The 16,838-nt window shown below is 36.8% G+C and overlaps 2 protein-coding genes across 3 annotated transcripts in view; both read right to left on the reverse strand.

Moving 5' to 3' along the window:
* Positions 1-600: 600 nt before the first annotated feature.
* LOC128507781 (uncharacterized) lies at positions 601-3,138 on the reverse strand. 2 transcript variants are annotated; one of them, XM_053478879.1, is made up of 4 exons: positions 3,040-3,138; positions 2,500-2,721; positions 2,075-2,144; positions 601-1,956 (listed from the first exon to the last, which is right to left on the reverse strand). In XM_053478879.1, exons 2-4 carry the CDS (start codon positions 2,683-2,685, stop codon positions 1,241-1,243), a joined length of 972 nt encoding a protein of 323 aa, XP_053334854.1. In that variant the 5' UTR covers positions 2,686-2,721; positions 3,040-3,138; the 3' UTR covers positions 601-1,240. The 2 variants fall into 2 exon arrangements, with proteins under 2 accessions (XP_053334854.1, XP_053334853.1); XM_053478878.1 differs by having other exon boundaries at positions 2,075-2,147.
* Positions 3,139-6,096: 2,958 nt separating this feature from the next.
* stk32a (serine/threonine kinase 32A) overlaps positions 6,097-16,838 on the reverse strand; it is a 32,087-nt gene continuing 21,345 nt past the window's right edge. Inside the window, exons 8-12 of the mRNA XM_053478622.1 lie at positions 16,523-16,639; positions 16,217-16,342; positions 13,490-13,618; positions 10,381-10,445; positions 6,097-7,317 (exon numbers count right to left, since the gene is read on the reverse strand). Of these exons, the coding sequence (XP_053334597.1) occupies positions 7,206-7,317; positions 10,381-10,445; positions 13,490-13,618; positions 16,217-16,342; positions 16,523-16,639 (549 nt within the window). The 3' untranslated portion in view covers positions 6,097-7,205. The remainder of the gene's footprint in view (positions 7,318-10,380; positions 10,446-13,489; positions 13,619-16,216; positions 16,343-16,522; positions 16,640-16,838) is intronic.

Raw genomic sequence — 16,838 nt, forward strand, 5'->3', positions numbered from 1 at the left:
ATGATCCTAAAAGCGAAAAAGTGAGTTTTAGCAAAAACAAGTCTGAAAGCACAAGAGAGAGAGTAGTGCACTAAATATAAGCATAAATAACATATAAATAGGTACATTCAAGTTTAACTGAAAATATATCAAAACTACTGCATATAAAATTTGTATTCCAATATATACTTGATCTACATTATTACAACGATTATTTCGTGCATATATTTTTAAATATGCCAAAAATAAATTGAAAAAGTTTACACAGGTATTGGAAATTACACTGACCTTTTACTTAGAGTATATATTCCTAAAATATTTTAAAAGCAAAAAATGGTAAAAGCATGATGTTAGTGTACTTTTTATATATTAACTGATGGTACAAGTTTCTGTTGGTATATTTGCAATGTAACATCGTGGATTTGAATATATTTGTAATACACTAAAGTGTATTTTTTTTCACTAGGGTAGGACTTGGATATGATAGAGCTAGTAAGTTTTCTCTGTACGCCAGAGCCCCGATCAGACCGCCTGCTTCACATCCGAAACGCCGGACATCAGTGTTTCAGACGGGCATCCAGTTCAAGTCAAAGTGCGAACGGAATGTTCACCGGAAACGTGTTGTGTTTGTGGAATTTAATAAATTGTAGTCATACATTTGTGACAACAACAAAACAACAACAACAATAATAATAACAACTAAAGGCACTGAAAGCTTTTAGTAATAACTTTTATGTCTATGAAACTTTATGCAAATGGAAATCAGCATGCTTTCCAGAAATTTCAACAACACAGTGATATTTAATTATAACAATTTGTTAGTAATAATAATCAGATAATAGAATAGAATTAAATGTAAAATGTAATCATTAAACCATTCACAAACTTTAAGGAAATAAAGAATGTGTGCAGTAACAGTACGCATGTCTACAGGTATGTAATAAACTATAGACTGTAAAATAAAGTAGAATAAAAAATCTATATATCTGTGATATAAACCAAACACAAATGTTAATTTTCTCAGTTTTTCATCAATTTTAAACATATTTTTCTCAGTAAAGATCAAATGCATGTAGAGTTGTAAGATAAGTTGTTTAATGTGTTGGACACTTTGCAAAGCAAAAACCTGGTTTTTGACACAGTGGTGTCTGTTTCCGACATTTTGTTAAAATTCTGGTCTGTGATTTAGGATGTGCATGTATGTAGTTGCGTTGGAAATTTTTAAAGGAAGATCTGGCACCACTGAACATGAGAATTAAACTCACTGTCTAATTCCAAACCAAGGGGCAACTACATTCATAACCCGAGTGCACCATACTAAACCACGATCTGTGTTGTACATGGTCGCCACTTGAGCTCTTACCACATCAAACCGGGTCTGTCTATCCTGTCTATTGCCAATCCACTTCTCTTTTGCCAGTTGGTCCACATAGATTTGAAAGTTATTCATATTATTTATGATATTATTCACCTCTTGTCTCTGCTCTTGTGTCTCCTCACCTGGGTTAATGTGGCCCAGCACAGCTAACAAAGCCTCACGCAGGACTCGGCAATATTCACCGTACAACACTGCATTCGCATTCACGTAGAACTCATCATCATCAAAGTGGACCTTCATGTTATCCTGAATATCATTTGCTGTGTCTTGGGGAAGTGTGTGAATGCCTAATTCATCAATAGTTCCCTGATTATATCCTCGTAGATTACGAATATTGTGTCTCTGTACAAACTCAGCCAGCACACCGGAATGAAATCTTAGGATGCCATTGTTAAAGACGTGTTCACCTCTTGTAGACCGTTCCAGTTCTTCCTTTAACTCATGATTAAAGTTTTGATTGATGAGATGGATCTTCCCTAACATGTCCCTCTGAATATCCTGGACTCTTCTCTTCCTCTGTTCCTGTTGAGCAGGAGTTGGTTTTGTTCCCCTTTTGGAACCTTTACCCATATATTCGATAATATGTTCCTTTCTGACCTCTGTTAAGAAACGTGAAACACAAAATTATAACCTCCATGAATACTTAAAATATTTATATAAATATCTAAATATTTAATTTATAATTACAACAGTGAGAAGAGCAGTAATAACACACACCTCTCACATTTTTGAGTCCAGAAAAGTCTGATGCGACTGCGGCTGCTGCTGCTGGTTTACCAGAGACGGACTTCTAAAGAACGACAGATTAAATAAATAAATAAATAAATAAATAAAATCTGTTACTATGAACTGGCCTGATGAGGTACTGAGTAACGCAATTATTATACTATATTCATACATTATTTAAGGAAGGACATGATGGTCCATGCCACTCTGAGAGAAGTTTATCTTTAATGCAGGCTGGAGTCAAACCCTCTACTGCATTATCAGTCCAAACAGAATCCAACAAAGACTAGAACAGGTTGAGTTTTATACCAACAACACAATGTGTCAGAACATCACATCAAATTATAAAACATTAGTGGAAAGACAACTAACTGAACTGATCTATAATCTATAAATGATCTATAAATATCTCTCACCTTCCCAGGTTTTTTTAAGGACTCGTTCACAAAGTTTTCCACTGCTTTCGCTTTCTCTCTTATCACCCCTGTATTCCCCTCATACAGAGCCAACACCAGCTCCACCGTCTCTTTCACCGTCCCGATGACCGGAATGAAGTCCATAAACCCGATCCACACTGAGTCCACTTTGGGTGTAGCGGCCATGCTGTCTCTCTGTCTCTGTTTGTAAAATACCTGTAACTACAGGAAGCGGTGGGCTTTTAGGGGGCATTTTGGAAATATTTGGAATTGTAATTCATGCTTAGAAATTTTACTTGGTTTGAAAACAAAGCATTGATATCAAGTGGCATTTATTTTTGAAGAAAGCACAAAACATTTATCCAAAAAGTAGATTATGTTTATAACAAAGAAAATAATGGATATACTGGTCAAAATGATGTAAAACAGTATTCAAACAGTCAGTAGCAGCTTAAATTTAAGATGACTGTTGTTTTGGTGTTTGGATTCCGGTCATTGGAATCAGCATTGTCTACATTCTCAAAAATAAACATATCTTACCTGTTGGATTTTTTCTGACTGTAGATGTTCCTCGGCAGTCTCAGGTGTGATCAGAGCTCTGTAATAAGCAGCACTGCTGGGCCTTTATATACAGCACAGTATCTAAAACAGGAAGTTTTAAGTGAAGAAGTGTTGGGCAACAGCTCAGTGCAAGACTGGGCGTTTCCCTTCCCAGAACAGCCAAAAAAATAATAATTATGCAACTTTATTTTACCCAACTTAATTTTAAACTGCTGGTTTACCAGGTGTGTGTGTGTGCGTGAGAGAGTGTGTGTGTGTGTATGTGTGTGTCTGTGAAGAATATTTAAGTAAAAATGTTTCTAAAGACAAAAACAACATGAGTACAAGAACATCTAATCTAAGTTCAAATCAAAAAACCTTATATACCCTGGTTCTGTGACTTCAATCTTTTTATCATTCGTCCTCTCATGCTTTACCCTACGCTTGGCATTTACCATTTAAGGTCATAAATTCTTTACAGAGATGTGCTTTCCTATGCAGAAAAATTAACATAGATACAGAAACCTATAACTATTACAAAAGCATTTCACATATTATGGGGCATAAGTTGCTCTAAAACTTTTATATACTTTTAGCAATTATTTGAAACAGTCCATAGTAAATGAGCCTTGGCCCACAGGACACGACGGCACTTCTGGACCATTTTCACATATGGCTTCCTTTCTTCATGATAGATCTCTATTTAGCATCTGTGGACAATCTACAGACAGTGTTTTCTGAATGTATTTCTGGGTCCATTTGAGTGATGCAGCGAATGATCCCTTTTATAGCTAATCATGTTACAGACCTGATATCAATTAACTGGGCTAAATCTCTTTTAAAACTTCTTGCCAATCCCAACCCCCCCAAAGACCTGTAGCAGGCATCATATTTGAAATGAGCTCATTTAGTAGATAAAAGTGTAAAATTTCCCAATTTAAACATTTGTTATGTACTATATTATTGTTGTACAACCACTGCCTTTACATTAGCGGTGGTTACTAACTCAGAGATTTGCCACTGGTGGCCCTGAGGTCTAAAAAACTTGACCTGTGATTTGATGTGATTCATGTTATTTTATTTTATTTCCTGCTGCAGGAGCACCAGCTCACTCTTTCCAAAGAAGACTTTATCGAAAGGCCCCTGCGTTTATCTATCAGTTCAGGAAAAGAATTTCTTCTTTGGAAAGTGTTATTGCAGCTGTTAGCAAAGTAATAACAGGAAGGTCCAAAAGGTCACGTGTAAAACAATAGTACTCTTAACTATATATATATATATATATATATATATATATATATATATATACACTGTATATATATACTAATAGAATATCAGAATATGTGAATAAATGAAGTTATAAAAATGTAGAAATCATAAAATGAGCATATTATCATGATCATATATTTTTTTTTTTTTGTCAAAGGAAACAACCGAAAGCAACCACAGAAACGTGTGATTGTGTGTATTTGTGCTATTTCTTTGTTTTTGCAACCAAGGTAAACATTTTTTTGCTTAGTCGTGTTTGGGGAAGTTGGTTAAAATGAACTAAAGTTTATCTTATTGGCTGTTTTGTGCTGAAAAATGAAACGTCACTGTATATTGCACAATCCTGAGCGCTATGTATGTTTATTAAAAAAAACAACAAAAAGAAATAATGGCCGAAATTCTCTGAGCTTTAAAGGCTACACTAAATGCTCATTCAGAACGAGTTTTCCTAACATTTAACAGTTACACATAAAAGTCAGGTCATAAGATGACATGTGGAGCTTCCGCTCAAGAATCCCTCAAAGACCTTTAAAGTCAGGAATAAGACGACTTGAAATGCTTCGAGTTGTCAAAATATTTATTAAAAAGATAGAAATGTTCTATGGCAAAACTCTCACATTCTCATGTACAGGTGACGTCTGATTCAGTGTAATCTTTCTCTCACTCACTCTCTCAGTCATGTTAAACATCTGACAAACGCATCGCAATGATGAATGAGCTGGAACAAATGAAAACAAATCACTCATAAATATTTTACATTCACCTTTTTGTGCTTCCTGAACTGATTGCATTAATCACTCAAAGCCACTACGAGCTGCGTTCAGTAAATCGTCTAACTGGTAATTGATGTACCAAACATACAAACATTTCAAAATGACATTCGATCCCGTGTGTATTTTAGATTTTCTTGAGTCCAGCGAGTGAAGTTGTTCCTGCTCATGATGTGATAAAGAACTAATAACAGCATTAGAACTGGTTGGGAGGCGATTAGCGAAGCGTCAGACCTGTAAAGCTGAAGCTCATCTCTAAAGTGCGTTTGGAATTGAGGTAAGACAAACACACAGCCAGGGATAAAGGTCTGAGAGCACCAGCAACATGCGTCTTTATTTTATCAGAAAGGATACAATAAACCAGCATTACACACACACACACACACACACACACACACACACACACACACACTCAGATACAAGAACAGGTTCTCTAAAGTGTCTACAATGATCTTGGGCCTTATCGCTTACTGGGTCACGTGTAAAAAGTTTTTGACAAACCAAATCTACAGCTTTTCAATAATACAGCTCAGCAGGTTTCTGATGTTCATACTGTACATTCCATTTAGACATTAACATAAAATGTTCAGTATTGTGCTCCAACACCAGACAAACGACTAAAACCTCATCCTGTCTCTGTGAATCCTACGAAGACTGTCGATTCAATCTGATGAAAATTTCAGGTATTGGATTATTTTTTTTTCATTCTGATAAAAAGTCTGATACTGTATGTCCCAGACAGCGACATTCCTTACAGGATTTAAAGAACTAAAAACTAATAAAAGTATCTAATAAACACACAGAAATGCTGTGTAAATTGAGTTTAAATGTCTTGTACAGTACAACATGATCATCTTTTTTCCCCGCCAATCTTTTACTCCAGTAGGTGGCAGTATTGCGTCAACCGCCAACAAACTGTATCATGAAACGATACTCTCACAAAACACAAGTATTTGTGGAATATGTAAGCGGATTTTTACATTTTGTTTAATTGAATAATTTTTTTTAAAGTTTTAATTGATTCTGAATTGAAAACTGACTCACTGATTTTATAAATCATACCAACCAACAAAAGGTCAATTAACTCACACAACTCTAGATATTACACTGTCAGAGTTCATGGCTACTTAAGACAGATGTCAAATTCATGTTATTTAACTCCTATAAAGCTGTATTAGTGTTTGTTAACGGGTAAAATGAAGACAGTTGCTGGTGCCTGCAGACTCTCAGATATGGTGTTGTGTTTGGGCCAAAATCCAGAGAAAAAAAGTATTTTTCTATGTTTTTCTGGATTGATATTTTACCTACTTTGCATGCTCAAAATCTTTTTCAAATACAATTTTACTTTGTCCTTGCTGAAACATTCTCTCTTGTATGGGGGTAACATCCATTACAACGATGTGTCACATTTCAGAAACTAAATACTGTTTCAGCCATTTAGAGACTAGAGGACCCAATCAGCCAATCAGAGACTTGCAGGATTTCTGATTGGCTTTTTCCATTGTTCCTTGTTTCCTCTTCACTTCACTAATATATGCTAAAACCATAAATGTTTTTTGTCATCAGTTTTTTCCTCAGGATTCTGGTATAAAACTCACACCATACTCAGACCTGACTTGTGCGAAGCGTGAAGCGAAAGGCCACTCGCAGAATAGAAACACACAGAACGCTCAAACTAACTTAAAACTATCTTTTCGTTTTTTTAGACCTGAGTCTTTTGCAAAATCTACATCTGAGCGAGAGCGATGTTTTTATTTTAGATATGTATTTAAATTAACTTGAGTTAACTCCGCCCCTCATGCTACAACTAAGCCGATCCTAACGTTACACACTTTTTACAGAAGCAAGGATCCTCCTCATGTACATTCAGAGAGTGCAGTGTTTATAAGGGAATAAGAATAAACAGAGACACTAAACAGTAGTGTGAGAGGTCTGAGCTTCACTCGTTACACCACTCTGCATCTCAGAGATTATCTTAAGGTCATGGGTTCCTCAGGGGAATTGACTCAGTGAAGCGTTTTCCTGTTCATGATCACTCTGCTCACGATGCTCTCTCGCCAAGTCTGAGTCGATTGAGCCGATGAGCTTCCGTTCCCCCAAAGGTTTTTATTTATATAACAATTTACATCTTTAACTGGATAAACTGGCTGCGCTGGTGACGTTGTTGTTCTGTCCATCCTCGAGAGCTCGGTCCTCCTCGGGCACGTTGTTCGAGTCTGTTTTGGCTTTGTTCTTCGTCAATCTGGAGAAAATTAAAAGAGCAATTAAGTAATTTTAGGGTTAGTGCAATAATAAAGGCACCCTCTCAGGACGGCTCAATAAAACATTCAGTTATGAGTCAAGCAACAAGTAGATGAAGTGTGTGTGTGTGTGTGTGTGTGCTATTGTACACTAGTAGCCACTTATAACCGCCTGGACCGTGTAACTGCTGTGTGAATGGCATGCGGCTGCCCATTACATGGCGTGATTCCTCCTCCATCTCCTGCCAGAAAGGCGTGTCAGGATTTCTCATTAAACATGCCCACTGAAGCTCAATTTATTTATTTACAGGGTGCCACCACGAGATGGTGCTTTGTTCTCAAGAACAAATTAACACAAACCAGCAGTTTACTTTAGCTCATGCTGAGTTGCAATTATGTGTTTTCTTTTCAAAACTGCACTACCCGAGAAGCTGATTAATATACAGTTTTCTGAGCATGGGTATTTTTTTATAAGAAGAATGTTTGTGCCCTCTAACAACGCCTTCACAATCTGACTGCGTGTTGTCTGGATTTAGATAAATCTGTGGGTTATTTATGTGACTGGAATATAACGTGAGGCAGTTCACAAGAGACACAAGCTGAGGCTAGATTTAGATTTTCTCTTTTCCCCACTTTAGCCATGACTTTTGCAAGGTATCGCGAGCGCATAGTTAACTAAGGTTTGATAAAAAGCCTGAAGTGTTTAACAGTTTAGGAGCAGGGCCGCTTTAATACTCAGTAAGTGATAACATTTCCATGTTAGTTTGGCTGCAGAGGTGCACTAATGCTAATGAGTTTTACATCAGGTTTTACAATTATGTGTTACATCTGTTAATTTACCTGTATGAAACCTTTTTACATAAATTTAAGGTTAATTTTTAACCGTAACACAGTTTTATAATAACTGGATATTGTATAAATTTTATTTATCTTTGTCTTCACTAAATTCTCCTGCTCTCTTTAAGCAGAGCTGGAGGAGCCTGAACAACGTCTGACATTGATTTAATTGTTAACTATCTTTGATAGTTTTTAAAAATATATATTTTTTATATAAAGAAATCTGTATTAATATAAAAGGATCAGTTAGAGACTGATACACAGCTCGTGTTTTTCAGGTATTTCATTGACCTTTAGGAAAAATACAACATGAATTCTCAGGTTTATACAAATTACTGTTTAACTTTGACTACTTTGGAAAAAAAAAATTGTGTGTGTGTGCGTTAACTGTTATATAGCGCTTTTAACAATGGTTACTGTTGCAAAACAGCTTTAATAACAATAATCATTATTATTATTGTTATTATTATTAATAAAATTTTTATTATTATTGGTCATAGAGACAAAAGAAAACAACAATTAAACATTTGATCATTTGTATCTCTACTATTTTGTGCTTATTTTTTTCAGGTTTGAAAAAATGCTTTGGGTTTTAAGAACTGCATTAAAACAACAAAGACAAACTTATGAGGTGTGGAAGGTGAGAAAGGTCAGGTGACCTCAATGGAGAATGTACTGACTCCGCCCACTACTGACTGTTAGATGGTGCTAATTGTTCTTTCAACCTGCCGGTGCGCAAATGTGTTTATGTTAAAGTCGACTCAGACAAACCTGACGAATGCAGTAGCACACACACACACACACACACACACACACACACACACTCACTCACTCACTCACTCACACACACACACACACTCACACACACACACACACTCACACACACACACACACACACACACACCTGTGGCGCTTTAACCGTTAGTGCATCAACGTTGTCTTGTAAATAGCTGATTAAACCTATGAACACAGCTGTTCAGAAGAAATACTAAACACACACGCCCTGTCTATTTCTGAGCTCAAATGAAACACATCAATATGTTAATACTTTACACCATGATAACATTAGTGCGGAGGGATCTGAAGAGGCTTTATTACACAGACTCTGGTACGTTCGCGGTAAATTCACCATAGACTGTTTATTTTGCTGAACATTACAAAACAGATATGTGTGTAAGCGATTAGATGTAAACCTCGCTGGACGAACAAACACCATGTTTAATAACACGACCACGTGCATGAAGACCTGCCTGGTGCATTTACACTATCTTTATATCCTAAATATACTTAAATGTAAATATTAATATAATAGTACTTAAATTTTTTATATATATATATATAAACACTCACCTAAAGGATTATTAGGAACACCATACTAATACGGTGTTTGACCCCCTTTCGTCTTCAGAACTGCCTTAATTTTACGTGGTATTGATTCAACAAGTTTCTGAAAGCATTCTTTAGAAATGTTGGCCCATATTGATAGGATAGCATCTTGCAGTTGATGGAGATTTGTGGGATGCACATCCAGGGCACGAAGCTCCCGTTCCACCACATCCCAAAGATGCTCTATTGGGTTGAGATCTGTTGACTGTGGGGGCCATTTTAGTACAGTGAACTCATTGTCATGTTCAAGAAACCAATTTGAAATGATTAGAGCTTTGTGACATGGTGCATTATCCTGCTGGAAGTAGCCATCAGAGGATGGGTACATGGTGGTCATAAAGGGATGGACATGGTCAAAAACAATGCTCAGGTAGCCCATGGCATTTAAACGATGCCCAATTGGCACTAAGGGGCCTAAAGTGTGCCAAGAAAACATCCGTCAAAAAATCCCAGTAACTGAGCAGATTGTGAAATACTCAGACCGGCCCGTCTGGCACCAACAACCATGCCACGTTTAAAATTTCTTAAATCACCCTTCTTTCCCATTCTGACATTCAGTTTGGAGTTCAGGAGATTGTCTTGACCAGGACCACACCCCTAAATGCATTGAAGCAACTGCCATGTGATTGGTTGATTAGATAATTGCATTAATGAGAAATTTAACAGGTGTTCCTAATAATCCTTTAGGTGAGTGTATATATATATATATATATATATATATATATATATATTGGTAGTGTCATTGTGATAACTCAAACATATACTGTACATGCTAAAAACTGCTGAGCCAATCATTAAAAATAATTTTAGTAAACACAAACAAGTGAAAGAGTTTTTCTCACTTCTCTCTGTTGAAGACGATGAAGTCTCGCTGTACGCAGTCAAGCCGCTGCTGGAGCTGACCGTTCTGCACAAACACAATCAGAAATTATCCTGATTTGTCCTGAATGTATTTAAATCTGGAGTTGGCTGAGATTAAAAAAATCTATCAATTACAATTACTACAATATCAAAAGTACATTTACATTTATGATATTTTGTAGCTTTGTTTTTTCTGAATAACTTTACAGATGAGCTCTGTAGGTTCTAACACCACATGCTCATTCTGATTCCCTGAGTTATAGACTAAGACTACTGTCAGTCTAAAACTCTGTTGAGCTCAGTACAGTACGGAAAACACACAAAATGGATTTTTACAAAGTGCTAATCTATATATGAATAACGGAAAGGTTTTATCTTGGTCAGAATTCGTTCTTTCAATAATATCTTTACACTTACACTTTATACATTGGAGGACGATAAACCAAACACTTCTGTCTGTATGTCTGTATATCTGTATGTCTGTCCATCACGCAAAACCGAATGGACCAAATATAATGACACTTTGCCGGTCCTTTTGTCTTTGCCTAAAGTTAAACCTGCACCATACATTAAATCAAAAAAGGTATGTGACTTTTAAATAACTAAATCTTCAATGATGTATGGACAGATCAATGTATTTTTGTTCTGAAACCATGTCACTATGAAGCGCCACTATGAGATCAAACACGGGATGTTAGTGCAAACACATCCACAGCAGTCAGAGGTGAGGGTGTGTAAAATACCCGAACTGAGAGCCAAGGGTTATGTGCATAAATCAAAATGTTAAATAAAAGTAAAGAAAGAAGGACAACTTAGTGTAAACAAGGCGTAAGATACTCAACCTTACAGAATGGGATTTCTTTGTATTAATAAGTTAGACAGAGAGTTCTGCTGTACAGAGAGACACACAGACATGTATGTGGGCTTCAACCTCAAATAATAATAATAATAATAATAATAATAATATCACTGATTACATTAAAGATCAGCAGATTATTATTAGATTTAACCTTTTAACTCATTCTACAAACTCTTTAACCATTAACAACGGGTATTTATGCTGGTCCATGAACATCTTCCAAATCCAGAGCTGAACAAACTGAATGTTTTATTGTGAGAAAGAAACAATTACATGAAAGATTAAACTTCCTGCCCTGCACTTAATTTTAAATATATTCTTATTTACTGAACGTACAGTGTGTCCATAAAGCCTTATGCATTTATTTGTGATATTCTCCAAACTCCAAATATTTATAAACAGTACCAGCACAGGACTTCCTGATCTGTACAACAACACAAACCATCAGCCTTGTAGAGAGAGAACTGAATCAATCATGGAGCAATGATCTGCTCTGTTATCTCTAATTGAATCCGGCTAATGCTGTCATTAAGGAAGAAACATGAAAATGTATAATGAAAGAAAGACAGAAAGAGAGAGAGAGAGAGAGAGAGAAAGGAAATAATGCAAAATAGCGCAGAGAAGTAGAGATAAAGGGAGAAGAGGAGAAGGAAGATAAGTAAGAAGGATAGAGGAGGATAAGAGATGTCCTGCTTTTCTGTGCTCGCCATGTTCTCTGTGATTTAATTGAGCTGATGGCCTTCTGGACTGCAGCTGGGACTTTGGGGGGGTAGACTGCAGAGTAACGAGTAAAGAGGAGAGAAGTAGAGCAGAGCGAACAATAAGTAAGAGAGAGAGAGAGGAAGCGTAACTCCAGGAAAGCAAGTGAGCCAGGAAAAGAGAGAATGTACTTGTGATGTGTCACTTATAAACAGTATATAGAATAAAGAACAACACTCGTACACAACAGAGCGCTGTGATAGAGCAGAATCAATTACTTTCCTACAAACATCCGCAAATCTTTTATTTCCCTCATACCGCTGCGGTTTGTTAATTATGTCCTTATTCGTTCTCTCTGAAACAATCCATTTCCTGCTACAGTCGCTATAGACACTCAAAACATACCAACGTGTAACTACAGTATATCTGCTCAGAAATAATCAATTTTTACCCTCACTCACTCACTCACTGTGTGTACAGTGTCGCGGGGGGGTCTGGATCCTATCCCATGGGGCACAAGGTGGGGTTCACTTACAATAAGACTTTATTTGTCACATTTACATTACTGCACAGTGAAATTCTTCCTTCTTCGCATATCCCAGCGTAACTCGGGTCAGAGCCATTTTATTAATCTGATTCATTAATAAAATGAATTACTTATTAATGTAGCAGTGTGAGAGCTGTTACTACAGAAATAATATCACCTGAGAACATGCGCATTAATATACTAACTTCATTTTAATCATATAACAGCAAATACTGACTGAGTGTAACCTGTTTGTCTTATTTAAGGAAGTGATCGCAGGTCGTCCTGGTGCCGATTCAGGTGGAACCAGTTTTAATCCAGTTTCAGTTATTTCTAAAATGCTGTGTGTGAATGGAAACAGAAACAAGTTGAGAAAGCAGGAGTTTTCCTCGTACACGTCGCTCGAGTCAGCACGAGTCACCTTGAGGCAGGAGCGTGATGCACGAGCACTTCAGCTGTGTTAGCGTTTTCACAAACACACAATTACAGCAATCCGACTGACCGAGCACAAGTCCCTCTCTTCATCACACGCTTGTCCAGTCATCACGTCACGTTTATTATTTTAGCTGATGCGTACAAGCTTTAAATTAACCCATGAACATTCATGACACACACACACACACACACACACACACACACACACTCATTGCAGATTATTACAGCCAGGCTATATATCTAAATATAGAAATCGATGCAGCACAAGGCTGAGGTGTTGATGTCATTCCGATGTTGTAATAATAAATTATGTCACAGCAACGCTTCACTGAGATTTTGAGGATATTGTTTTACTTTTTCTTTTTTTTATTATTAATTACTGTGTTTTTTATTATTACAAACTGACAGAACACTCCTTATATCATATAAGAAATTATAATCAGGCTCTGTCTACTGTCAGGTTCGTTTAGTTTCATCTGCGTCTCGAGTGTCTATGATGTTAAACAGTGAAGATAATAAAACAAAAGAAAACTCTAATAAGAGCAGAGAAACTGATGAGGTTCTACAGTACCTGTGGAGATCCATCAGAACCCTGATCCCTCGTCTTCCTCGCTAATCTCTTCTTCTTCTTGTGCAGTGGCTTCGACTCCAGGATCATCTCCTCCAGCTCAAACGTGGGGTCACAGTTTAGTCTCCGTCTCTAAGCGCATAAAAAAAATAGATTATTACGATTATAAAAACTAAACCCGGGCAGATGGCGTGTCCACCCGAGAGCCTCGAACCTCATCATTATGGATGGAACAAGTTGATGGACATCTGTTATGTACACACACTGCAGGGGATTTTCTAGAAATTTGAATAAAACATGTTCTGCTAACAAGAAACATAAAGGATATTAAAATCTTACCGAGACAGATGTAAGAGCAGAAGTAGTGGTGTTAAAAATGTGTAAAACTTATTTTTTTTTTTTTTTTTTTCATTGAAATTATTATTTTTTTTTAAGATGTCTTCTGTTTATCACAGGATGTTTTTTTAAATGAGAGACGTGGAATGCTATTTAGAATCATCAAGGTATAAAATAAAAATGACACAGATTTATAACCTTACATTTTTATTTGGAAATGTGCGTGACCTACGGCATTCTCACATATCTGGAAGTATTGCTGATGATTAATTTATGCAAATATATGCATAAGTGCATAAAAATCAGGTGATACTCATATTTCACAGCTGTCCTGTGTGAACTCGACACTGAGTAAGAAGCTTTTGGGGCCTCTGGATGTCTCTCCTTTTACTGCAGAATCTCTTACTGTTTATTTTCATCTCTTTCTTTTCAGCTTTACATCAACCCTGTGTCTGTATCAAACATTATAACGAGTTCTAGTCACATGACTACATATTTAAATATTTTATAACGAGTTCTAGTCACATGACTACATATTTAAATATTATAACGAGCTCTAGTCACATGACTACATATTTAAATATTATAATGAGCCATAGCCTCATGAATAACTACTTAAATATTATTACAAGTTCTAGGCATTACTAAAAACTTAAATATCACAGAGATTATAAATTTAAATATTAAAACAAATACTATAATGAACCCAATTAATTTGACTAAATACTTAAATAAACTGAATCAAAATAATTACTTAAATATTATAATGAGTCCTAGTCACATGACTATGTAGGTAAGTATTATAATAAACCCAAATCACATGACAACTTACTTAAATATCATAATGAGCCCAAGTCACGTGACTAAGTACTTAAATATTATAATAAGCACTAGTCACACTATTAAATACTTAAAAATCAAAACTTTCATATTATAATGAGCCCTAGTCATGTGACTAATTATTGAATTAAAATGATTACTCAAATATTGTAATGAGTCCTAGTCACATGACTAATTTCTTAAACATTATAAGTCACATGAGTACTGAAATATTATAATGAGCCCTTGTCATGTGACTAAGTACACCTTTTAGAAATGCTTGGAATTTTTTTTTTTTCCTTTACATTCAGATGTTTAAATGGTTTTACATTTATTCTGGTTCTTTGGGGAAAAGTCTAAGTCTAATGAATTTTAAAAGAACTGTCTGAGATGGGAACAGTAGGCACTGGGTGGATGTGGACAAAAATTAATCATTAGTACTGAAATGACATTAAGTGGAGTTATTTGTCTGAGACAGACATTCCATACACCTGTAACCTCCACAATAACCTCCTTTACTACATCCCTCACATGTTGTTGTTGTTCATTCGACTACATCCCTCACTATATGTAATGCAATAGTACATATAGTCGTTCTTGGACCACATTTGATTTTGCTGTATCAGCAGTAGGGGTCGCTAGTGAACCATGTCCTACATGAGGCTCCAAGTCAAGAACCTTTCCTCGAATCAGGCGACTTTGAGGCCTCAAAGCTTCTTGAAAACAGCAGCAGAAATGAGAATGCAGAACCGTGAAATAAACAGACGTGAGACCACAAACAAACTGAAGCTGAAAAAAACAGACCAGGTTCAGGAGAGGTCGTTCAGGACAACGCAGCTGAGGTGCACTCTGGGAACTGAAGTCCAGGAGGAGGAACACACAGAGAACATGGGCACAAAGCGCCCTCCGGAGGTCATCACTGACCAGAACAATGCTGTACGTTTTAACCATTTATACAGTACAGTACAGTTGGTACACGGTGTGAAACAACCGCCTGGTAAAATGAACCTGAGTTTGTAAGTCTAGGATTGGAACACAGAGCAGGGAGGGACTGGGAAGGAAAGAGTTTTTATTTTTTATGAAATTATACACAATTTGTATTATTCTTCATCCAAAATAACCTAAACGTTACCCCAGAAACAGAAATGTGATTAAAGGGTTTGTAGAAAAACGTCACGAGGGCTCATTATCATATCTGATTAAAAAAAGAGTAAATGTAATATTTATATGTCCTACTATACATCTTTAATTAATAAAATTCTAATTTTATTACAGTTTACAGTTTAGGATAAAAGCAATAAAAACACTTTAGAATGTGAGTCTATAGAAACTCCATGTTACTGATTATTTTCCCAGAGCAGTGCCACATGCGCAGAGTGTTTTATTCATTATTTAACTGAGATGATCAGGAGAGAGAGAGACTGGGACAACATGAAGTGCGATACAGGAGTGCGCACTACAGCAAGGTTAAGTAAAGGACAGCATACCTTGTGTCTGAATGTGTGTGTGTCTGAATGTGTGTGTGTGTGTCTGAATGTGTTTGTGTGTGTGTGTGTGTGTGTGTTCGGTACGCACATTAGGGATGAATCCTGGTGGGACGTGTTTATTAAGCACGGCGTCCCAGTTTACGTTGGAGAGACACTCTGTGTCCTTCAGCTCAGAGAGAGACGAGAGACGCTTCTCCGCATCGACACACAGCAGCTGAGACACAGCGCACGCGTAGGTTATGTTTGAAAGAGCATGATTTATTGTATAGAACAGAACTATCATTGAGATGGCAGGAATTAATGCAAGCAAGAAACTGAATATCCTTAAAGACAAACAACTTTCCTACATCACTGCATTTTAATATCAGAGGTGAGAAACGCGGCCCCGTCTCACCTTCCGCAGCAGAGACTTCATGTCTACTGACCACGCGGCAGGATAGCAGGGATGGACTTTATGGAAGGACTGCAGGATCTCCGAGGTGGGCGTGCAGGAGCGCATGATATACGGCCTCTGAAGAAGAAAAAAAAGACTCTAGAAAGGTGGAGAGTGTTTTTAACTTACAATTAACACACACCGGGTTGGGAGAGTACATGTACTGTACACACACTCCCACTCACTCATTCTCTGCAGCGTTTATGCTATACTGGGTCAGCCTGGGGGGGGCGCACACACACACACACACACGCACACACACACACACACACACACA

Source organism: Clarias gariepinus, chromosome 19 (assembly GCF_024256425.1).
Source record: "Clarias gariepinus isolate MV-2021 ecotype Netherlands chromosome 19, CGAR_prim_01v2, whole genome shotgun sequence".
Classification (NCBI taxonomy): Eukaryota; Metazoa; Chordata; class Actinopteri; order Siluriformes; family Clariidae; genus Clarias; species Clarias gariepinus.